The sequence below is a fragment of the Ochotona curzoniae genome, unplaced genomic scaffold, assembly GCF_017591425.1.
Source record: "Ochotona curzoniae isolate NIBS_2020 unplaced genomic scaffold, NIBS_Ocur_1.0 scaffold_3223, whole genome shotgun sequence".
NCBI lineage: Eukaryota > Metazoa > Chordata > Mammalia > Lagomorpha > Ochotonidae > Ochotona > Ochotona curzoniae.
The window spans coordinates 13,645,250-13,669,667 of record NW_024467108.1 but is presented as its reverse complement, the minus strand read 5'-3'; the positions used below and the strand labels follow the sequence as shown (position 1 = coordinate 13,669,667).

The 24,418-nt window shown below is 40.5% G+C and overlaps 1 protein-coding gene across 3 annotated transcripts; it reads right to left on the bottom strand.

The window, feature by feature from the left end:
- Nucleotides 1-889: 889 nt before the first annotated feature.
- Nucleotides 890-24,124, bottom strand: HIKESHI (heat shock protein nuclear import factor hikeshi). Of its 3 annotated transcripts, XM_040964188.1 has the most exons (6): nt 23,890-24,117; nt 21,824-21,927; nt 18,319-18,556; nt 2,940-3,091; nt 1,969-2,087; nt 890-1,091 (listed from the first exon to the last, which is right to left on the bottom strand). In XM_040964188.1, exons 3-6 carry the CDS (start codon nt 18,467-18,469, stop codon nt 1,037-1,039), a joined length of 477 nt encoding a protein of 158 aa, XP_040820122.1. In that variant the 5' UTR covers nt 18,470-18,556; nt 21,824-21,927; nt 23,890-24,117; the 3' UTR covers nt 890-1,036. The 3 variants fall into 3 exon arrangements, with proteins under 3 accessions (XP_040820122.1, XP_040820119.1, XP_040820120.1); XM_040964185.1 differs by lacking the exon at nt 21,824-21,927 and having other exon boundaries at nt 23,890-24,124; XM_040964186.1 differs by lacking the exon at nt 21,824-21,927 and having other exon boundaries at nt 1,969-2,027; nt 23,890-24,124.
- Between the last annotated feature and the right edge of the window lie 294 nt (nt 24,125-24,418).

Here is a 24,418-nt window from a genome sequence, read left to right as displayed (position 1 = left end):
GCAAAACACGTCTGGATTCATCACAACTCCAGAAGATAACAGCCTTTCTTTTAACAAGAACAGGACTGAAAACAACTTGCTAAATGTGTTAAGCCTAACCAAACTTGGACACTGCCAGTAAAGAGCTAGGCTCAAAATAAATGCCAGCTCAACTAGGTCCATAAGGTTCAGGGTATGCCCACTAATTTATCTAAGAGATCAATTAGAGCACAGGTTAATGTGCTCTGAAAGCACTACACAGCAACACCTGGTTTCCAAATGTTCACCAGGATCTGCCAAGGCAATCTAAAACTCACTATAGGCCTCAAATTCCTGTATTCTCACGCACCCTTCCCTTCAAGGAAACCTCCAGTGCACACACTCTCTTGGTTCAGCAAGCCAATAAACCAACTTTGATCACAGGTGAAACCCTGGTGGTCTTTGCCCAGTGGAATTCACCAATACAAATAAACTGAAGAATTATCTTTTGAAGGAGACAGGCTTTATCTCCATATGTAAAAGTAATGAACTCCACGTTCTATATAAAAATGCCTAATAACATTATTAAAGTTCATCAGTATTAACTATGGCAATTTCATAAAACAAACAGAAATGTATGAAACGGTATAAGATACAAAACCCGACAGCCAGCCTGTCGTGATAAACTTTATAACATTAAATACTCCCTGAAAATAATGCTCCATGTCAAAATGTCTATTTGATATTTTCAAAAGTCTTCCAACTCTAACACGCTTGATTTAAGGTTAACTACTCTAGCCATCCACTACGTGAACAATGACATTCATCACTGCGCTGGTTAAACAAGGAATGATGGTCAAAGCAACATTTCCCGCTGTGTAGTAGTACAAATTTAGGGGGAAAAGTCATTAATGATGAGCAGTTTTGAATGTTTTTAATTTTTTATAAAGATTTTAATTGCTTCAGTCACTAAACAGTTTTTACACTTAGATTTCATGATTCTTTTGTCTTCATACTTTCAAATGGATCTTCCAAACATGACAGATTTTAGGATCTGTCATATAGTGTCTTATTCAAATTATGTTTTCCAAAAGAGAGGATTCTGTGTCAGTCGCCTTTGAAAGTTTTCATACCTAGAAAAGCAAAAGTATATTCATAAGAAAATGGAAATTGAAATAAGATATTTTATCATCTAAAAATAATTTATAAAAACAATTTCACATAAAATTTCTAAAAAGCTAAGATTAAAACATTTCAAAACCAACGTGGAAATTTAATTATTATAAAGATTGGTGATTTAATTGCGAGAGTAGTTTTGATTAGCTTCTATTAGAAAGCATAAATCATAATAAATTTTAATTATTTGTCTTCTGCAAATCTGACAGCAAGAAAGGGCCTAAAAATCACACTGAACTTATCTTTTATTGATATGAGAATAATTGATTCCAAATTACACAGCTACAGTGTGACAAAATTCAAACCTAGTGCATTCCAGTGCTTTCCCACGCTACAACACGGTACCAGTTCTCAACAAACATCTTCCTAAGCATCCCCCCACTAATAGAATATCCAAAGTGAAAAGAGATGCCTATAAAACACAGACATGGCAAGGAGGCAACATAAATGTACTAGTCATTATGTTCAGGATGCAGTGTAAACTGCCCAGATGCCCTATGCATGTTAACTCTAAATCAAGGCTTTTTATACTTAACAACAACAACAAAAAGTCAACTAATTTTGGAAGTTTCTCTATATATGTAAATATTTACAGTCTTCAGTAGTGGTCCCTAAACAAAGGTAATTGTATTTTCTTTAAGAGTTCATAGTAGCTAATACAGAACAGAGTATGTAAGGTAAGGACTATTTCTGATCTGTATCTTGTAATACATACTTAAGGGTATGAAAATATTATTGTAATCTGATGTGCATAATAAAAAAATATGCTTAAATGTTAACATATATACATATACACAGTTATTCACAGCCTTTATGTTAGAAAAAGACTCATACCATTTCAGAACCACATTTGCTGGAATGAACATTTCAGATGGACTTGGTGTCATCTGGGCCTGAGAGACAGCAAATGATGAAGCAAAATTGTAGAAGTTGTCCAACATTTTTTGTGTGAACTGTAAAGTTAATAATTAGTAGGTTAATGTATTATTCTTAAAGTCCACTTAGCTATCAATTTGCTTAATTAAAAATGTTCCTAGAGCCTGGTACAGTAGTCCAGTGGCTAAAGTCCTTGCCTTGAATATGCCAGGATCCCATTTGGGTGCTGATTCTAATATTGGCAGCTCCACTTCCCATCCAGCTCCCTGCTTTGGCCTGGGAAAGTAGTCGAGGACAGCCCAAAGCCTTGGGACCCTGCACCCGGGTGGGAGACCCAAAAGATGCTCCAGGCTCCTGGCTTTGGGTTGGCTCACCTGTGGCCATTGCAGCCACTTGGAAAATGAACCAGCAGATGGAAGATATTTCTTTTTTTTAATCTTCTCCTCTGTTTTCTGACATTCCAATAAAAATAAATCTTCATAAAAGATCAAAATCAAGAAAAAAAATCAACAAATTTCCTGTCTACCAACAGTAATTTTTAAATACAAGGATTCTTGAACCAAATAAATTTAACTTTTTACTCAATTTTTCCAGGAATTTTTTAAAGTACCCTCATGTAACTTCAAAAGATTCAATTCACATTATAAATAGTCTTTGCAATAACAAGGAAAAAAACACACTGATGACATTCTTGTGGCATGCAGGGGCCCAATGATCTGAATCACTGCATCCCAGGGTGGGTGGGCATCAGTAGGAAATGGAGCTTCACAGCACAGCCAGGACTCAGCCAGGTATGCCAACACGGGATGCGGGTATCAAGGAGGTACCCTTCACACTCCACCAAATGCTCAGCCCAGGACACACAACTTTGCCAACAGTACTTTCACAAAGTAAAGGGAGACAAAAAAGTGAAATATGTATTATAGTACCTGAGTGAATGAGTCAACTGAGGATACAGCTGCATTGCCTACTGGTGTCTGCTGAGCCAGACTGTCCAATAATTCCACTGAAATTCCAATCTGGGCAACAGATGGAGTCCGGACAATATTCATGGCTCCAAAGGGGTGTTGGCTCCCTTCTCCTGAAAGAAATGAGTACATGTTAATACTTCAATTTTAGTGGATTTTTTGGGGGGTGGGGAAGAGGAGTAAAGGTTTATTTTTGCTTGGAGTCACCTGCAATGGCCAGAATTGGTCTGGAATGAACCCAGAGCCACCTTGGGCTCTCCCATATGGGTGCACAGGCCCAAAGACTTGGGCCATCCTCTGCTGCCTTCCCAGACTGTGCACAAGGAGCAAACAGGATCGGACCAGTGTCCATATGGGATGCCAGGGCTGCAGATAAAGGATTAGCCTAAATATGTCACCATGCCGGCCCTAACTTGCATTCTTACAAATTTCCTCTTCTAAATATGTGAAGAACTTTTGATCTGTACACTTATACATATACTAAGAAGTTTTCATATGTGCAATTTTGTCTTTTCAGATAAATGAAAAAGGTTACTTGATGCTTGGCATAGTAAAAACAAACAAAAAACAAACAAACAAAAAAAAACCCTAAGTTTCCTACCAGAAAACATAGCTACTACTTTTCTAAAATTTATTGGAAATGACGAGCTATATATGGCAATACGATGAATTTTATATAAGGCTTCACTGCTACTTCTGAAGGACATTGAAGTTTTCAGAACCAGTTTTAACATTCTCTGATAACTTTATTAAAGAAAAATCTTGCCATTATAACTGCAAGAGACAGCATATTTTACTAAGTGTGAAGGACCTTTCCACTCAAGAGCTGATACTCCAGACAATGAAGAAATCTGAGCTTAGGGGCGAGTATGGCCTAGTGATGAACATGCTCCTGTCAAGCACCAAAAGGTATAGGCTCCTAACTCCAACTGTCTGTTAATACAGATCCTGGAGGATGTAGTCATCACTCCACTTCCATCCAGCTCCCTGCTTGTGGCCTGGGAAGGCAGTAGCAGATGGCCCAAGGCCTTTGGAGCCTGCATCTGCGTAAGAGACCTGGAAGATCCTGCCTCCTGGCTTTGGATCAGCTCAGTCTGGCTACTGCAGCCATCTGGACAGTGAACCAGTGGATGGAAGGTCTTTCTCTATCTCTCCTTCTCTGTGTAAATCTGCCTTTCCAATGAAAATAAATAAATCTTAAAAGTGAAAATAAAACCTTAGGAAAGGTAGATTTGTAAAGAGAAATAGATAGAAAGATCTTCTATCCACTGCTTTACTCTTCAAGTGGCTGCAATGAACAGAGCTGATCCAATCTGAAGCCAGGAACCAGAAGCTTCTTCTGGTCTCCTACATGTTCATTACATATTGTTTTTCTCTTAATCAGTGGATTAGCAAAAATATTTGTATTTCCCAAGTATAAACTTACTGGTATCCTAGGTCTATACTTAAGAATATGCTTTTTTGTATAAAGGGTAAAAGATAGTGATTTTTCTTGCTTAACTGTTACCCTGATTACAAGTATTTGGTTGATAGTTTTGACAACTGATTGATAGATTTTGGCATTTTTGTTACTGCTTTTATGAAGGAATACATTTCTGAAGTTCCTTATTCCACCATTTTATCTTCAACATCAAATTATGTTAGTCCAGAAAATACTCTGTTATTTGTCTAACTGGATCCAATGATCTAGGACAAAAATATTAGAACATAATACATATTTTAGTATCCAAAAAAAAGTGGTCCTTTATTATCATTTGCTATATGGTTATAATGGAGATAAATAGACAGACATTTGGATAGATAGGGAATCTTGGACAGACAGATAATTGACACAGAATGTTCAGAATAAACAGTAAAGAAAAAAAACTTTTAAAAAACTATTTTTGGGGGTGGGAAGAGAGTCAGTGTGCACTTTCATCTGATGGTTCACTTTCCAGATGCCTGTTAATGGTCAGGGTTGAGCCAGGCTCAATTCAGTCTCACATGTGGTATCTGGATCCAAAGGCATGAGCCACATTTGCAGTGTGTGCATTATCAGGAAGCTAGAACACGAGCAGATCTGCTAGAATGCAGTTATCCCAACTGGTGTCTTAACTGCTATAGTAAACAACTGCCCTGAAAACAACTGTAGTGGGATTTTTAAAAGCATATAAATTCAGAAAACTGAGATAATGATTCCATCTTTTATTTGTTTTAAAATTATACAGCTTTGCAAACATAACTCAAGTCCTCTGAATGCAACTGCTCCAGGTGCATGAATGAACCTGGACTAGATAAATCTTACAAACCTCCTAAGTCAGATGGCTAAAAGACTCTAGCTTATGGTTACCTCTTGTGTCTTCTGGCATACACACTTCCAAAACACAGTACTTGGAAGTTTGAAGCCTTTGACAGTTCATAATTCGCTGAAGGATGGTCATCCTCATACCAACCTGATAACCTTGAAATTACATTTTCCAATAATACATAGTCTAAGAGCAATATGGCTCACCAAAACTCATCAGCAATAAATATCTTAAACAGGTAAAAAATATGTGACATTGTAATGTTTGAATTTTCATGTTTGAAAGGTACTAAAAGAAGCAACATTAAGTCTATGGCTGTGCTCTGTATAGTGCAAAGTAAAAGACAAAAGTCCTTACATAGTGTCAAAGAGTTTATACTCTAACGAAGCAGTTAAGTCGCCAAACTGTTCTAAACTGGATTTACTATATTCGTCAGTTCTAGCATTCCTTCTGATATTCTATGATTTCATAAAAATCCAACAACTATTTGCTGAGCATCAACTCTGTGCCTGATGCCACTATGCATTTCATATAGATTATGTCTAAAGTTCACATTTTTTTTAGATTTATTTATTTTCATTAGAAAGGCAGATTTGTAGAGAGAAGGAGAGATACAGAGAAAGAGCTTCCATCCACTGTTTCTCTCTCCAAATAACAGCAGCAACTGCAACTGAGCTGATACAAAGCCAGGAGCCAGGAGTCTCTTCCAGGTCTCCCACGTGGGTACAGGATCCCAAGGCTTTAGGCCATCCTCCATTGCATTCCCAGGCCACAGGCAGGGAGCTGGATGGGAAGTGGAGCAGCTGGGACATGAAATGGTGTCCATATGGGATACCTGCACTTGGAGACAGAGGATTATCCAGTTGACCCAATGAGCTGGCCCCTCAAAGAATTATTTTTAATGTGAATATTATTACTACCTCCTTTTCACCCGAATTCTCTTCCAAGGTAGTATATCTTGGTTGATACTGAAGATTCAGTTATGAGTATGACTGAGATACAAAACAAACTACTTGGCTACAAAGCTGATGTTTAACTCATAATCCTATATATTTATATGAAATTTTATAGTATGAATTTGTAACTGATTCATTCATTTCTTACTTTACAATGAAGTTACACAAAAGAACAAGTCAAAAAATGTCAAAAGTAAGGGGCTCCCATTCTGGTTTACTAACTACTTCATTACACTAGACTAATAGTAGCATCCTAAGGTTTTATTTTCACTTTTAAGATTTATTTATTTTTATTAGAAAGGCAGATTTACAGAGAGAAGGTAAGACAGAAAGATCTTCCATCCACTGGTTCACTGTCCAAATAGCTGCAGTAGCCAGAGCTGAGCTGATCCAAAGCCAGGAGCCAGAAGCTTCTTCCAGGTCTCCCAAGTGAGTACAAGGTCCCAAGGCTTTGGGTCATCCTCTGTTGCTTTCCCAAGCCACGTGTAGGGAGCTGGAAGGGAAGTGAAACAGCCAGGATAGCAACCAGCGCCCATATTGGAGCCTGGAGCATGCAAGACAAGGACTTTAGCCACTAGACTACCACACTGGGCCCTTTATTGTCATTTTTAATCACCTTGATTTGTTTAATGTATTTTAAAACAGATGTAGAATTAATTTGAAACTTCCTTCCTGGCAAAAGAGCTGGAAAAAAATAAGACCATAAATCCCATACAAAGACAGATAGAAGTGCTGACACTAAACCATGGTACAAAGTCTCAAAAGAAAAGAGCAGAATGACAAAGAACTTCAAATTGTGATTTTTAAAATACTGGTTTTAACATTCCTTAAAAGTTCCTTGGTGCCAAGACTTTACTTACATGTAGTTTTAATATCACTGTTACAAAAGACAAAAAAAAAAAAGAGCTAGATAATTATGCCAGATTTGAAAATAAAAGTATAATTAAACACAGTAAATGATTCTGAATGTAGTTCTAGAGAGAATTCTGACAGAGGGTGTTGCGAAGTCAACTGGCAAAGTTTACCGTAGACTGTGTATTAAGAGTACTATACTCATTGTATAAATATACCGAATGTGGCCATTAAACTGAAAGAGAACATTGTCTTACTAACACATAAAAGTATATACTAATGTGTTTAGGAATAAAAGGGCATGAGGTCTACAACTTATTCTCAAAAATTTAAGGAGCTATTGTTAGGGCACAGCAGATTATAACAGCATCTGTGATAACAACATCCCATATGAGTACCAGTTCAAGTTCCTGTTGCTCCACTTTTAACCTCTTGAAAGTAGCAGAAAATGGCACAAGTGCTTGGGTCCCCATAGCTGTAGCTACTGGCTTAAGCTTAGTCCAGTCCTGGCCGCTGTGTTAATGTGAGGAGTAAACCAGCAGATAGATGCAAGATTTTTCTCTCATTTTCTCCTCCTCCCTTTCAAATAAATAAAACAAATGTTTAACTCTCTCCAAAAAATAACAAATAAAATGTGCTAAAACTATAAATAAAATGTGGAGGGGATGTGCTGGTGTAGCATGTTAATCCACTACCTACAGTGTTTGCATCCTATATTGGTGCCGGTTCATGTCCCAGCTATACCAGTTTTAACCTAGTTTCCTGTTTATGGCCGGGGAAAGCAGGTCCCAAGTGGGAGACCAAGAAGCTCCTGGTTTCAGATTGGTTCAGTTTTGGTTGTTGCACCCATTTGGGGAGTGAACTGGCAAATCTTCCAAATAAAAATAAATAAATCTTTCAAATAAACAAATATAATGTGGGAAACATTTATGTGTGGTGAACAGTGCAAAGAATTCTTCATACGATTCTTCTAATTCTCTTTTAAAACTTTTTAAAAATAAAGTTTACTTAAATTCCTAAAACAAAATGATACCTTAATATATCAGAATTTATTACATTTAAAACTTCACTCTGAAGTAACAGTACCTCATAGCAGACCGTTGGTCAAAATAAGGTAGAAAAGAAAAAGAAAAAAAAAATCAGGCAACTAATTTACTCTGAATATTTGAAACATAAAAGCATTATGTAGGGTTCCATTGTGCATTGTGTTAGCACTCTGGGATCGGAAACAAAGCATTAGCCATTTCCTATAACAAGGATATGTTACAAAGATTTATCATATTACTTTCGCACAAACATATACTCCCTTCCTTATGCTACTGGTGATGTGAGCAACTATTTCTTATTCTTCTACTGTACAATCACATAAAAACTGCTACAGATACATCAGGGAATATTTGTAAAGCTGAATGTGTTTTTATATCTAACCTAATGTCCTACTCCCCCACCTGCTCTTCCAATCTTGGCCTCTTGTGTCTCTCATTCTCCATTTAATTCTCCATTGTAGATGCCACTGGAATTCTCCCTGACTGAGGCATTGAGCCATTTTCCTCTTTGTCTCTTGCAACACTTTACAAATAGTTAACCTACAGAGAAAAGGAAGGTTTTGCATTGAACTTGATGGGTATGAAAGAGTATGTGGACGTGGCTTAAACAAACTCTTCAAATAGTATATGAACTGTACAAATATCATTTTATCAACTTTTAAATGCACATAAACATGCATAAATATACATAATAAAATTTTCAGTTACACTTAGTAAGGGATAATGCTTTCTCCTTCTAAATTCAGAATCAACTTTTTAAATTATAATTTAAAACATACTCATGCTTCTGACATATCATAAACCCAAGTTTCCTAAAGTTATTATTACATGCAATCTTATTACTTACAGTGTTATAGGATTTTTAAAAGATACATAAGTCACTGTAACTAGAAATCAGTGATCATCTGATCTTTTACCTGAATAACTAAAGCATGGTCACAATTTTTTTAATACATACTACAGTTAATGATACTAGTACAGCTAAATATCACCTTCAGAACCTATTTTAAGAAAAAACAGCATCAATAGTTTTAGTGCAAAATTAGAGAAAATACTTAGGCATAAGTGCAAAACAGATTCTTTATTATAATTATGGGTCTCATTTGTATTAATGAGATGTACACAATTCAGAGACGCAGATTACAGACAGCCAGAAGCCTTCCATGAGAAAAGTACAGATGACATCCACTGAGAAATTCTTAAGAAAAACTGGACCTGCCTGATCATGAAATGTTTTTCTGGATCAGACCAGGTCAAAACAAAAGTGAGTAAATAATCCTTTTTGCCTCTGCTACTCAACTCTGAAGGATATGGAAATTCCACATTTTAGGGAAGCACGCACAAAATATCTCTGAGTTATGCTCTTGGCTTCTTGTTGTCTGTCTGGTATCCTCACATGCTATTAACAGCTTCAATGTTGAACTTTGGTACAAAGATTTAATAAAAATGAGACAAATATCCTAATTGAAAATGAATCATGGGCCTAGCACAGTAGCTAAAGTCTCCCTGTCTTGCACACTCTGGGATCCCATATGGGTGCTGGTCCTAATTCAGGCAGCCCTGCTTCCCATCTAGCTCCTTGCTTGTGGCCTGGGAAAGCAGTCAAGGATGGCCCAACTTGCATTCGCATGGGAGACCCGAAAGAGTTTCCTGGCTCCTGACTTCAGATTGGCACAGCTCCAGCCATTGCAGCCGCATGGGGAGTGAATCAACGGATGGAAGATCTTCCTGTCTCTGCTTCTCTCTGCACATCTAACTTCACAATAAAAATACAATAAATCTTTAACAAAAAAATAAATAAATCACAAAAATATAATTCTATCCTAAATTTTTGTCATTATATTCAAAATTTCACTAAGTGATCATTCAAGAAAATCTGGAGATGAACTCCTATAAAACTCACAAAATTAAGTTTCAAAGTTGTCAAATATAGAGATATATCTTACATTCCAGGAACCATTAAAAACTAATGCAAAATTATATGAGAATGTGCAGAGAAAATAGAATTGAAAGGTAAGTTTTTCGGTTCAAAAATATTTTGAAGTTGATCTAACGGTAGGTCTTCAAAAAGTTCATGAATTACATACTAAATTCAAATACATATTATAAAAAAAACCTATGTGTAAAAATTTTCAAAATTTTTACTTCTTTTAATGTGAGCTTCCCTGAGGTTTCTGAAATACAAATAATTTAGAAGAATGCCCCCAAAAAGAGGAGAAATGGAAGAAAACAAAAAAGCCTTAAACACAATCATGTAAGTAAATACTTGTGTTAATTAACTAGTGCAGACTGGCCAGCATTGCAGTATACCTGGCTAAGCCTCCATTCTGCATCCCACATTAGCACAGGTTCAAATTCCAGCTGTTCCACCTCCAGTTCAGTTCCCTGCTAATGTGCCTGACTTGGACCCCTGCCACCTACATGGAAAAGCATGGAATACAAGACTTTTGGCTTCACTGTGGTCCAGTATTAGTTGGTGAAGCTATTTGGAAAGTGAACCATGGTATGAAAAATTCAGTTTCAAAGTTGTTAACTACAGATGTGTACCTATAATTCTGCTTTTCAAATAAAATCTTAAAAAAAAAAAGCACACACACACAGCATTAAGTTTATCAAGTGTTCTCCCCACCCTAATATGTTGGTTAACAAGTTTTGTCCAATTTAATCAAACCTAACCCTGACCCTCAAAGGTTAAAAAATTTTGATTCATTACATATCCACCTATTCTTTTCACTAAATTTCTGTGAAATAATAGATCTAGTTTTCAAAACTATAAATTAAGATTTTTAACACTTCAAACATGGAAAACGGAACAACTTAGTAATTAAAAACTATTGAAATATTTTAATAGCATTCTACTATCTGTTTAATATTTACTAAGTCTAAATATTTTAAGTTGCTCTTGGTATAGTAAGTATTGTTTAACCATCACAAATATTGCCTTGAAAATTTGTCTATAAATAAGTAACTGCCATGTTACAATGGGAATGAGAAACAACTCAAGGAAAATTAAAAAAAAAAAACAAACATTAGAATTAGTCTTTTCGCCATAATGCAAATAAAGCCATTTTCCATTATTCTGCCATTTGGAGGTCATATATTTTAACTAGTATACAACACACATTTTTTTAAGATTTATTTTATTTATATTGGAAAGTCAGATACACAGACAGGAAGAGAGACAGTGAAGAAGATCTTCCATTCGTTGATTCATTCCCCAAGTGGCTGCAATGGCCGGAGCTGTGCCAATCCAAAGCCAGGAGTCTCTTTCAGGTCTCCCACACGGGTGCAGGGTCCCAAAGCTTTGGGCCGTACTCTACTGCTTTCCCAGGCCACAAGCAGGGAGCTAGATGGGAAGTGGAGCTGCCGGGATTAGAACCGGTGTTCGTATGGGATCCCGGCACGTTCAAGGCAAGGACTTTAGCCGCTAGGCCATCACGCTGGGCCACAACACATTTTTATTAAAATTTTGGTTCTAGTAATTATATAAGCTAGTTTATTTAATTGAGAGAAAAATATTACATATACATATATGGGTACTTATGTATGTGTATGTACATATATATGTATTATATATAATGTATACATTACAGACATGTATACTAGTTTAACTGACAGAAAAAATTACATAGTGTTGCATATTTTATATGTATATATGTCACATACATATGGACACATTATATATGACATATATGTACACAAACATATAAATAGAACACAGTATAACGTTATAATCAGAGTAAGCATGCATGGTTGTTTCATCAAACACTGACCATTTCTTTGCGATAAAAACATTCACAATCGGGGCCAATGCAATGGCTAAAATGACTAACCTTCAACCTCAAAGGAAGGCATCCAATATGGGTGCCAGTTTATGCCCCAGCTGTTCGACGTTCCATCCAGCTTCCTGCCTGTGACCTGGGAAAGCAATGAAATATGCCCCAAGTACTTAGGACCCTTCACCTCTGTGGGAGAATCAGAAAAAGCTCCTGGCTTCAGATCAGCTCAGCTCCAGTTGTTACAGCAATTTGGGGAGTAAACCAGTAGATGGAAGATCTTTTCTGTCTCTCCATTTCTCTTACTCTACCAATGGTCATAAGAGACAAATTGGACCAGGCTGAAGTCAGGAAATAATTTTAGAATGACAACAGAGAGCAGCTGAGACCAGGCCAGGGAACTGTACTCACCGGCATACATGTGGCCCACGTAAGGGACAAATCAGGTTGGGCCAGTTCATATCATCCACTGGCGAATCTGAGCACCAGAATGGAGTGTAGGTTTGGCCAGCCTGGGTCACAATACAAGCCAGTTCATACCAGGGTCAGGCCTGGAGGCAGATGGGCTAGGCTAGGCTAGGCTAGGCTGTAGATACCACCAGCATGAGTTGCAATTGGGGTTGGGTCAACTCAGCCAGGCTACAACACCTGCTGGCAAATGCCAAAAGGCAGGTCATGCCAGACTGGGCTGCAGCACCCAACAAGCATGCATGAGACCCGGGCTTGAGGGGTTGAATCCGGTAGGGGGCTGCATTGGGCTCTCCAGCTGGACCATCATTCCCACTGGAGAGCATAAGTTAACATGAGGGCAGACCAGACCAGGCAGGGCTACAACACCTGTTCGCCTCATGTGAGCTGTATCAGGGAAAAGCCAGGCTGGGTTGACTGTACCTAATGATGCATGCTAAGTCAGAGTGAGTGTGGGTTGGATGGACTTTGCTGCATGGCATCAGCTGGCAGATGCTGATACAGGGGGAAAATTTTGTCAAGTTAAACTGCACAATCACCTGGAGAGTGCATGATATGGAAGTGGGAGTGGGCCTGATAGGGAAACAGTGGGCACCTCTCGCTTGGGTTGCCACTCCCACTGGTGAGCATAAGAACCAGGACTGGGACAGGCATGACAAAACAGAGTGGCACTCACTGCCACATGTGTGGGCTGAATAGTGGGGCTGGCTGGGACGAACTGGGCTTCAATACCCATTGACATGTATGAGAGCTGAATGGGATGTGGGACAGACTGAACCAGTCTGCTATACATACTAACAAGCACAGGAATCAGGGCAGTTTGTGCCTGGTGGGGGTTACTGCAGGTCCCTTCAACTAGGCTACCTTCCCACTAGTGTACATGAAGGCCGAATGTATGGCTGGCAGGGGTAAGATGGGCTCTAATACCCACTGGTTTGTATAAAAGACAGGGCTGAAGACAGAACTGATCCAGCAATTGCAACTACCAGTGTGTGCGCAGGCTGATTTGGGTAACAGACTGTGCCAGACCCTGTATTGGCAAACACCCAAGAATTAGGTCTGGGATCACCTCAGATGAAGTTTCTTGGGCAATTCCCTAAAAGTTGAACTGCTGGACTCAGAACCCCAACCATGGAAGGAATAGCAGGTTCCATGGTCTGAACATCGAATGCATGTGTCAGAGCTGGCCTCCTCAGTGGCTTAGAGCAGTGGACAGCACATTCAGATGCACATGGAGGATTTGGCAGTGCACTGGAACCTGCAGAGGACACCTGGTACCATAACAGAGGATGGAAGAAAGAACAAATGGATCAACAACAAATGGTGTTGTTGCCAATGAATAACTGGGCAAAGGAAGATCTAATGTGGATTGTGTCAACCAGTGGATTCTGGAGAGATTTCATTGTGCTTGGGGTGTGATATTGGCATTAATTCAGAACTGTTAATCTACTGAAACCTCATGAACAGCACTCCCACAGCATGCCCCATATCGGGACCCTGGGGTGGTGTCAGGTGGCTGTCTGTCCTCCATCCCAGGGTGCAGAGGCGTTTGAGAGGCTGTGTGGCTTCTCTCCTTGTAGGCCTTCTCCCCTGACACAGGAAGGAAAAAAAGAGAATGCGGAAATGGTGATCTCTCCTACCTTCTTATAGCCCTTGAACCTTATCACCCTAATTAACTATGTAGAAGTCATCAAAAATAAAACTAATTAATAATTTAAAAAAAATTCTATCCTGGCCTCCCACTTAGATCATAGGAGCCTAATGTACTTGGATCATCATCTGCTACATTTCTAGGTTCATCAGCAGACAGTTGCACTTTGGAACTAAGCTGTCTGAACATACTGACCTGTGGACTGGGCCCAACTACAATTTCTGAGAGGAAATTCATAAACCTTTGTAGTGAGTCTGTGAAGCTATCTCCTTTGCTTCCTGAGACTGTGCTGAATCCCCTTCTTGCAAACTCCTTCACACAATCACAATTCTTGACAAAGAAGAACTGTAATTAACAAGCCTCTCATACTTTAAATTATAAAATCAGCCATCATTTTGTACAACCTCAGGGGCATGTATTCAAGATTGCTTAAGGGGCTAGCCTTGTGATAACAGGTTAAGCAGTACCTACAATGCTGGTATCCCCTATGGGCACTTCCAATCAAGTTTCCAGGTAATATGCCTGGGAAAGCAGTGAAGGCTGGCCCAAGTGCCTGGGTCCCCGCACCTATGAGGGAAGAAGCTCCTGGTTTCAGCCCTGTCCTGGCCACTGAAGTCATTTGAGGAATGGACCAGAGGAGGGGAGAACTTACTCTGTCTCTCTTTCGCTTTCTTTCTCTACTTTTCAAATTAAAAAAAAAAAAAATCAGAAAAAGACTGCTTGAACTGAATTTTTTCCCTTTTTCTTAAGATTTATTTGTTTTTGTTGGAAAGGCAGATCAGATATAAGGAGAGGATAGACAGAAATATCCTCCATCCATTGGTTCATTTCCCAAATGGCTCAAGAGCCAGAGCTGGAAGCTTGAAATCTTTATTCCCATATGTATTTCTAATAGGCCCCAAACAAGTTCCAAATCAATGTCATTTTTTATTCTCAATTAGGCAGTGACAGAGAGAGAAGGGAACTTTCATATACCACTGATCAAATGTATATTATGCAAACTATGTTAGAAGATAGTCTGGCAGTTTCTTAAAAACATTCAAGTATTATACAGTACAAGCATTTCACTACTAGGTATTTTACTCAAGACAAATCAAAGTGTACATTCCTATAAAATTTTGTGCAAAAATTTTCACGAAGCTTTATTTAAGAGTGAGAAACTAGATGGAACCTAAATACCATCAACCAATGAATGGATAAGCAAATCATAGTATAGAATACTACCTAGCAGTAAAAAAGAAATCTACTTGCTGAACAAAGAAGTCAAGTAAAAAAAGCACACACCGTATGATTTCATTTATAAATGTTCTAGAAAAAGTAGATCCCTGTTGCTCTACACTGGAGAAGGATAAGCGAGTGAGGCTACAAAGGAGTCCCAATAAGCTTTCAGGGGAGACAGAAGGTATTTAACAGCACAGTTCAAGAACTTAAGAAACACCAAGGGATTAAGTACTGCTCTAGGAAATGTAAGATGAGAGGTGTGCCAGAATGGAGTGTGGGTCAGGCCAGGTCAGGGCGCAATACCAGTCAGTCCACATGAGGGCCAGGATTGGGGGCTGGCAAGGCTGGGCTAGGCTGTAGCCACCACCAGAATGAGTTGGAATTGGGGGTGGGCCTGGCCTGGCCTGGCTACAGCACTCACTAGTAAATGCCGAGGTGAGGGGGCTGTGCCAGACTGGGCCGCAGCACCCAACCAGCACATGTGAAACACAGGGGGTATTGGGGATGGCCCCAGTGAGGGGGCTGCGAAGGTCCCCCTGCTGGGCCACTTGTCCCACTGATGAGCATGAGAGCCGAGATGGGGGCAGACCAGGCTGGGCAGGGCCACATCCGATGTCCTACACATGAGCTGGATCAGGGAAAAGCCAGGCTGGGTTGACTGTACCTTCTGGTACACGCATAAGCTAGTTTCGGTGTGGATTGACTGGGCTTTGTCACAGCATCAGCTGGCAGATGCTGGCACAGGGGCCAAATTCTGTCAGGCACAGGCATGGCTTAAACAGATGGTGACACCCGCTGGCACTAGTGTGGACTGAATAGTGAGGCTGGTTTGGGATGAACTGGGCTTCAATACCCATCTACATGTATGAGAGCTGAATGGGATGTGGGACAGACTGAACCAGTCTGCTGTACATACTAGCAAGCACAGGAACCAGGGCAGGGAGCAGGCCCAGCGGGGTTCATTTTAATTAGACTGCAGCTCCCACTGGTTTACGTGGAGGCCGAGTATGTGGTGGAGCAGGCTGGGCTCCAATACCCATCTGGTTTCGTAAAACATGGGGCTAGAAACAGAACTGATTCAGCAACTGCAATTGCCAGTGTGTACGTAGGCTGATTTGGGTGATAGACTGTGCCGGACTCTGTATTGACAAAGACACTCAAGAATCAGGTCTGGGATAGCTTCAGATGAGGTTTCTTGGGTGATTCCCTACAAGTTGAACTGCTGGACCTCAGAACCCCAACCATGGAGAGAATTGCAGGTTTCACAGGTTGACTGTGGGAGTAGATGTGTCAGAGCTGAACTCCTCAGTGGCTCAGATGGAGCACAGGACAGCATATACAAATGTATATGAAGGATATGGCAGAACATTGGAACCTGCAGAGGACACCTAGTACCATGGCAGAGGACAGAGGACAGAACAAATTAATCAACTACCCCTGCCAATCCTTGGCAGTGAAGATCTGGGCAGACGGAGACACTAAGTTGGACTATAGCAGCCAGTGGATTTGGGAGAGGTTTCATCATGATTGGAGCAGCAGGTTCACCAGCAATTCAGGACTGCTGAACTATCGAACCTCTTGAGAAATTCATGGTGTTATAAATTTCTATTTTCCTTCCTGTTACTGATTTTTTTATTGTGGCTTTTCATTTAAGAGGGTTGTGTGGTGACTGTAATGGAAGCTATCATGTCCAGATGTGAGGATGCAGTGCAGTATGCATCTCTACTTCCAGATCAAAGACGGACTACTAGAGAACTATTAACTATATCTTGACAAGGGGAGGTTGGACTCTCTGCCACTGTCCACGTCTGCGATGATGAACATGTGACTGTTTATGAAGAGCTTTGCAACAGTAATAATATAGGGGAATATGGTGGTGGGGAGAGGATTTGGGGAGGAAGCAAGGGGAAATAAAAAACAAGCAGACAAACAAACAAATAAATAAAAAGAGAAAAAAGTTAAAAAGACGACGAGAGGTGTGATCAGAGTTTCTGTGAGGCTGGTTTGTGGTGGAGTAGATTAAGCTGCCGCCTGCAACTCTTCCATCTCCCTCTTAGGTGCCATTTTGAGTCCCTAATCTTCAAACTTAAATCCAGCTCCTTGCTAATGTGCCTTAGAAAACAGTGCAAGATGGCACAAGTGCCTGGGTCCCTCCCACCCATGGAGAGACCCTGATGGAGTTTCAGGCTCCTGGCTTTGGCCTGGCCCAACCCTGGCAGCTGTGGCCATTTAGGGAGTGATCCAGAAGATATAACAACTTTCCCACTCTTCCTTCCCCCGTAGGCTCTGTCTGCTGTGACCTTCTGTGGAATGAACCAGTGCATAGAAGTACTTTGTTTCTGCTTTTCTGTTTTCTGTACAAATCTTACCTTTAAATAAAAATAAATAAATCTTGGGGGAAAAAAAATGTAAGTCATCTCAGGCAAGAATGTGATCATTACTTTGAAATCTCCATTGCAGATACTGAAATGTTAACCATGTTATTTAAACACGCTCCATACGTGTTGTCTAAACAAAAGTTTTCTATGAACGTCATTAATAGTTTGTAGCAGAATGCATTTTTAAGGATTTTCATATATGTCTTCATCTAGATTTTCAAGGGAATCAAAGATTCAGTGGAAGTAAATAGCACCTAATTCTGTTTCAGTCTCAATTTTCTGCACAAAAGTATTCAAATAAGGATACAACCCTGTTATCTCAACAGAACCAAGAGAAAAACATTGGAGGGACATTCGATTCTAAGAATTCAAAACCCGTAATGAAAGCAATAAAACACTGCTATTTCCCATTAGTCTACCTTTTTCATCTGTTCACTTAAAACAGAAATGCATAACATGAGAAGACTCCTCTTGTTACCTAGTAAAACATCCATTAATACAAAACAGCAGAGCGCAGATGTGAGGAGCCACCAAAAAATCTATTTTTGAAAAGTTTCCATATCCTTAAAATAATAGTAATAATTACAATAATAGCATCTTTTGCCTTAACAATAAAATAAGAAGGAAAATTTAAGAAGCCATGTTTCATATTACATTATTTAAGAATAAACTTTAACTGTGAAACTATTTTAATGGATTATTCTTACCAGATTTAAGACCTGAAATTTTGAAGATGGCACTTGGCTTCCCATTTGTGACAAATCCTAGGAGCTGCCATACAGGAATTCCATTTGAATCAGGATAGGAAAAGTAGACAGATCCTCCCATTCCTTCAGGAAATGGAATTGTTCCAAGCATAAAAACTACAACGTGGTTGATACTTTCATAATCCGGCAGGTCAAATACAAATTTATCCTCTGCTACTTGCTGTGCAGCTGTTTGTACCTAGAAAATAAAAAACCTGCCTTAGAGTTCAATAGTTACATGAGTTCCTGTAACTCTCATAATAGCACTAATAATCATGCTACCAGTACAGTGGGCTACGCCCATTATACCAAATATAATGTTAAGTTACTTTACTATTCCAACTATGAAATTACCAAATCTATGCATATCATTTCATAAAGCATTAAAAACTACGCTGCTTAAGAGCAAGGAAATAATCATGCAAGCAAATAAATATTTCTTAATGCTTTTCTTCAAAGCATCAGACATTTTGCGTGGAGGAACTTAATATCACTTATTTGGCCTTAAATGTTCATATAATTAATGTAGTCTTATAAAAATACAACAAAGTTGGGCCCGGCGCGGTGGCGCAAGTGGTTAAAGGTCCTCGCCTTGCATGCCCGGGATCCCATATGGGCGCCGGCTCTATCCCGACAGCCCTGCTTCCCTTCCAACTCCCTGCCTGTGGCCCTGGAAAGCAGTCGAGGACAGCCCAAAGCTTTGGGACCCTGCACCCACGTGGGAGACCCGGAAGAGGCTCCTGGCTTCGGATCGGCTGTTGTGCTCACTTAGGGAGTGAATCATCGGACGGAAGAGCTTCCTCTCTGTCTCTCCTCTCTGTATATCCGCCTTTCCAATAAAAAAATAATAAAAATAAATCTTTAAAAAAAAAATACAACAAAGTTGTTTCAGGTATGTCCTGGTAAGATTACAGTCACGTAGATAACTTTTAGAATCTTGTCAAAATCTAAGGCTTTTCAAAACTCCGTGCCATTAAACCCTTATTCTCCGGTCTGAAAGTAAAGAATGTCAGGTAATTAAAATGAGCGAGCATTTCAAAACTAGTCAATCCTCATTATTCGCAGATTATGGATCTGTGAATTCACCTACCCACAAAAATCCATTTGTAGCCCCACATCAATGTTTGCTGCACTTCTGTGGCCATTCATGGCTACTCTGAGGAGCAAAGTGCCAGGAACAGGAGTTGCTTGACTCACATTACCAGTTGAGGTGGAAGAAGGCCATGCTCTTCACTTTGTCTTTCTCTTTTTTTTAAGATTTTATTTATTTGAAAGGCAGAATTATACCAAGAGGGGAAGACAGAGACTCTTGCACCCAGTGGCTCACTATTTGAATGGCTAGCTGCCAACATTTGGGACTGTGTGAGGCCAAAGCCAAGAGCTTCCTTTGCGGTTCCCAGGGAGTATAGGGACCAAAATACCTGGGCCATCTTCTGTTGCTTTTTCTCAAGCACACTGGCAGGGAGCTGGATCAGCAGCAAAACACATAGGACCTAAATCAGTGCTTATATGGGTTACTGGGATTGCAGGCAGCACTTCAATCCACTATGCCACAACAGTCTGCTATTTCAGTTCTTACATTTGTGAACTAGGGTATTCTTGTCTATTTAGCATCACATTTGCCTCTGTTGAGTTGCTATTGATTTTGCTCTTGAAAATGACTAAGTGAAAAGGCTGTAGTGTTTCTAAGCCCACCAAAGCTATAAAATTGCTTTCAGATAAAGTAACTGTATTAGATAAATCTTATTTGAATAGGAGTTATGCCATGGCCATGATTTGAATGTTAATTATTACTAATGCATGTTAAAGTGTCTTAAAATAGAAACACACATAAACAAAAAATTGGAAACAACGGTCTTACCCACTTACCCTTCCCAACCTAATAAACTATGTAAATATCTTCAAAAAACATAAAATAAGGTAGTGATAGGCTGATTGAAAATGTCGGTAACTAAAGGACTTCAGGTAGCTTACCCTGAGTCCCAGCACAGGCAACGCCTGTTATATCGAGAACTACATACCTATCTTTCTTTGGGGGGTGGGGGTGGAAGGAAGGGAGTATCCAATATAACTACAAATATGGCCCTACTGGTCATAGAAATTTTCTTTATACACCATTACTACTGGGAAAAATAATAACTGATTAAAAAATTCTAACAAATCTGGGAAGTTTCCACTTGACTCATTTCATAATCTAATTTTTTGGTCCCAGAATGGAATAGTTTATAAAATAAAACCAAATTTGATTGAAGTTTAAGAAATTCACTTTCAGGCCAGATGCGATAACACAGCAGTTAAAGTCCTCGCCTTGAACACACCAGAATCCCATATGGGCGCCGGTTCTAATCTCAACAGCCCCACTTCTCATCCAGCTCTCTGTTGTGGCCTGGGAAAGCAGTCGAAGACAGCCCAAAGCTGGGCCCGGCGCGGTGGCGCAAGTGGTTAAAGGTCCTCGCTTTGCACACCCGGGATCCCATATGGGCGCCGGTTCTAATCCCGGCGGCCCCGCTTCCCTTCCAGCTCCCTGCCTGTGGCCTGGGAAAGCAGTCGAGGACAGCCCAAAGCTTTGGGAACCTGCACCAGGAAGAGGCTCCTGGCTTCGGATCGGCATCGGACGGAAGATCTTCCTCTCTGTCCTCTCTGTCTCTCCTCTCTGTATATCCGCCTTTCCAATGAACAAATAATAAAAATAAATCTTTAAAAAAAAAGAAGACAGCCCAAAGCTTTGGGACCCTGCACCACATGGGAGACCCAGAAGAAGCTCCTGGCTCCTGGCTTCAGATCAGCATAGCACCGACCATTGCAGTCACTTGGGGAGTGAACCATCGAACAGAAGATCTTCCTCTCATCCTCTCTACATATCTGCCTTTCCAATAAAAATAAATAAATATTTTTTTTAAAAATCACTTTCACGGGGCCCAGCGGCGTGGTCTAATGGCTAAAGTCCTCGCCTTGAATGTACCAGGATTCCATATAGCCGCCGGTTCTAATCCCGGCAGCTCCACTTCCCATCCAGCTCCCTGCCTGTGGCCTGGGAAGGCAGTCGAGGACAGCCCAAAGCCTTGGGACCCTGCACCTGCGTGGGAGACCCAGAGGAGGTGCCTGGCTCCTGGCTCCAGATCAGCACAGCACCGGCCCATTGCACTCACTTGGGGAGTGAATCATTGGACGGAAGATCTTCCTCTCTTTCTCTCCTCCTCTCTGTATATCTGACTTTGTAATAATTTAGAAATAATAAATCTTTAAAAAATAAATCACTTTCACAGAAAAAAAATCCTTTTTATACTTTCAGAAAATTACTGATAAGGCTAGCATATGGCGTAGTAGCATAAGCCTCTGCCTATGCCTAAGCCTCCCATTTGAGTGCCTGTTCAAATCCCAGCTGCTCCACTTGCAATACAGTTTCCCACTAATGGTTTGGAAAAGCAGTAGAGGATGTCCCAAAGCCCTGAGACCCTGTACCCACATGGGAGACTCCAAAGAGCTAGCCATTGTAGCCATTTGAGGAACAAACCAGAAGATGCTAAGCTCTGTCTCTCAGTCTGTCCCTTTCTGCAGCTCTGAAGCGAACTGTAAAGTAAAAGATATTTTTTAAAAAGAAGTTAGTAAAAAAAAGTTACTGATAATTTATATCTCAGATTCATTAGCAAAATAAAATTAATTTTAAAAGCACTTACATAAATATACTGTAAAATCATGTAACATATTTTGGCTTATTTTCTAATTGCTCTTATTCCTCTATTCACGAAAACACCCTATGTGAATTACTATTAGATTTTAAGACAATGGGCCAGCACAATAGCCCAGTGGCTAAAGTCCTCGCCTTGAACGTGCCAGGATCCCATATAGGCAATTGGTTCTAATCCCAGTGGACCCACTTCCCATCTCCCTGCTTGTGGCCTGGGAAAGCAGTCGAGGACAGCCCGAAACCTTGGGATCCTGCATCTGTGTGGGAGACCCAGAAGAGGTTCCAGGCTCCTGGCTTTGGATCGGTTTAGGTCTTTGTGTTGCAGCCACTTGGAGAGTGAATCATTGGACAGAAGATCTTCCTCTTTGTCTCTCCTCCTCTCTGTATATCTGCCTTTCCAATAAAAGCAAATCAATCTTTTTTTTAAAAGTTTTAAAAAAAGACTAAATAGTCAGTAATTACTATCTAGACTGCAACTTATTTTCTGCTGCTGGTTCTATTATTTGCTGGTTGTAATGAAAATACTTATTTGTCTCCTCTATAATATCCTATTTACCAGAACAACAACAACAACAACAACAAAAAACCTTAAAAACACTCTGCAAGATAACTTCATGTGCTAGTTATAAGGTACAATCAATTGCCCTATATTAAACCCATACCAAAGTTGCATGATCTGAAAATCAGGTTCTCATTCCATCCTTTTTACATTTTCTGACACACTTTAAAACACTCTAATTTAAATATAAAGAATACAATGTGTGAGTGGGGAAGGGTGGGGAGGGTGCTTAGGCAGGGGTTAAGGGAAATCCCAGGGCCTATAGAACTGTATCATAAAATGATAACTATAAAAATAAAGTAAATATATATATATATAAAGATACATAAAGAATAAAACAAAAGGGCCCAACACAGGAGCCTAGTGGCTACAGTTCTAGTCTTACATGCACTGGGATCCCATATGGGGGCCAGTTCATGTCCCAGCTGCTCCACTTCCCCTCCTGCTCCCTGCTTGTGACCTGGGAAAGCAGGATGGTCCAAAGCCTTGGGACCCTGTGCCTAGTGGGAAAACTGGAAGAAGTTCCTGGCATCTGGTTTCAGATATGTTTAGCTTGGGCTGTTGTGCCCATTTGGGGCAAACACCTCCAACGAATCTGGCCTTGAAGAAACTTCTACTGGCTCTCCATCAAAAAAATGCATCAAGTGCTGGGTAAACAACCACAAATAGTATTACAACTAAATTTCCTTCAAAGTTAGCTGACAGTATGAGAGATGCATGAACCCCATATAACATTTGTTTTTAACATACATAGTCATTAACTACATCATTCATTCATGACTCTCATTAGAGGGCCAAAACCATCCCAGGTGGGACATTTTCCTTCTCAAAGGCAGGCAATCCGAATTTATGTCACTAAGAGTACCAAAAAACATCTGCTACACACAGGGCTCCTAGAATCGTGTGCAGAGTAAATACATGATCAAAAGCCGATAAGGGAAAATCAAAAGGGGAGATATACCATTTAAAAAAGGAGAATTTTAAGAGAAGAGGAATTCTAGGAGAAAGGGGTGTGTGTGGACAGGACGTCTGCGGATAACATTGCTGAAATAACAACGGACAAGCCTGCACAGCATCACTCCAGCAGTTGCTAGAAAATGCAACTCTGCAAGTTGGGCAGAGTCAACCCCCGCCTCCCGCTCTCCTCCCGTACACGGCCCGAAAGTGGTTGAGGAGTGCTGTCACCGCATCCCCAGCCCCGCCGCACGCCCACCACACCTCCAGGCCCGGAACCTCGCCCTCAGCATCCTGATCTCTTCCTTAGATCACCCAGCCCCATCCTCACCAGCCTCCCCGCCACCAGGCAGCCAAACATGGCGGCGGCGGCTCTCCTCGGCCGGCTAGGACTTGACGCCGGCGGCTAGGAGTCCTGGAGATTCTGCCCTAGTCGAGCCCAAGAACGTTCCAGAATTTAAGGGAAGGCGCCCGCCTCTCCACTACATAGCAACTGGGCCAGCGGCAGGAACACCTTCTGCCCCGACGACCTCTGACCCTTCCCTTTCTACCAGTTCAACGAAGGAGTACTTCCGGGGCTTCCAGCCACTTCGTCCTGTAGGAGCAAGAGGCAGCCCAATGCCAGTACAAAACTACAAGTCCCAGAGAGCCGTGCGCCGGTTTACTTAAAGGGGAAGGAGGATGTGCGCATTTGGGCTGGTAGTCCGGGTATTTTATACGCAATGTCCGGTCCGAAATTTCCAAGTAAGATGCTGGCGCGTTTCTGTTTGTGTAACACTTTAGAGAGAGCACACCTTTCCATCCATCACTTTACTACAGTCTTAGGAAACCATATGAAATAATATAATCTATATTTTATA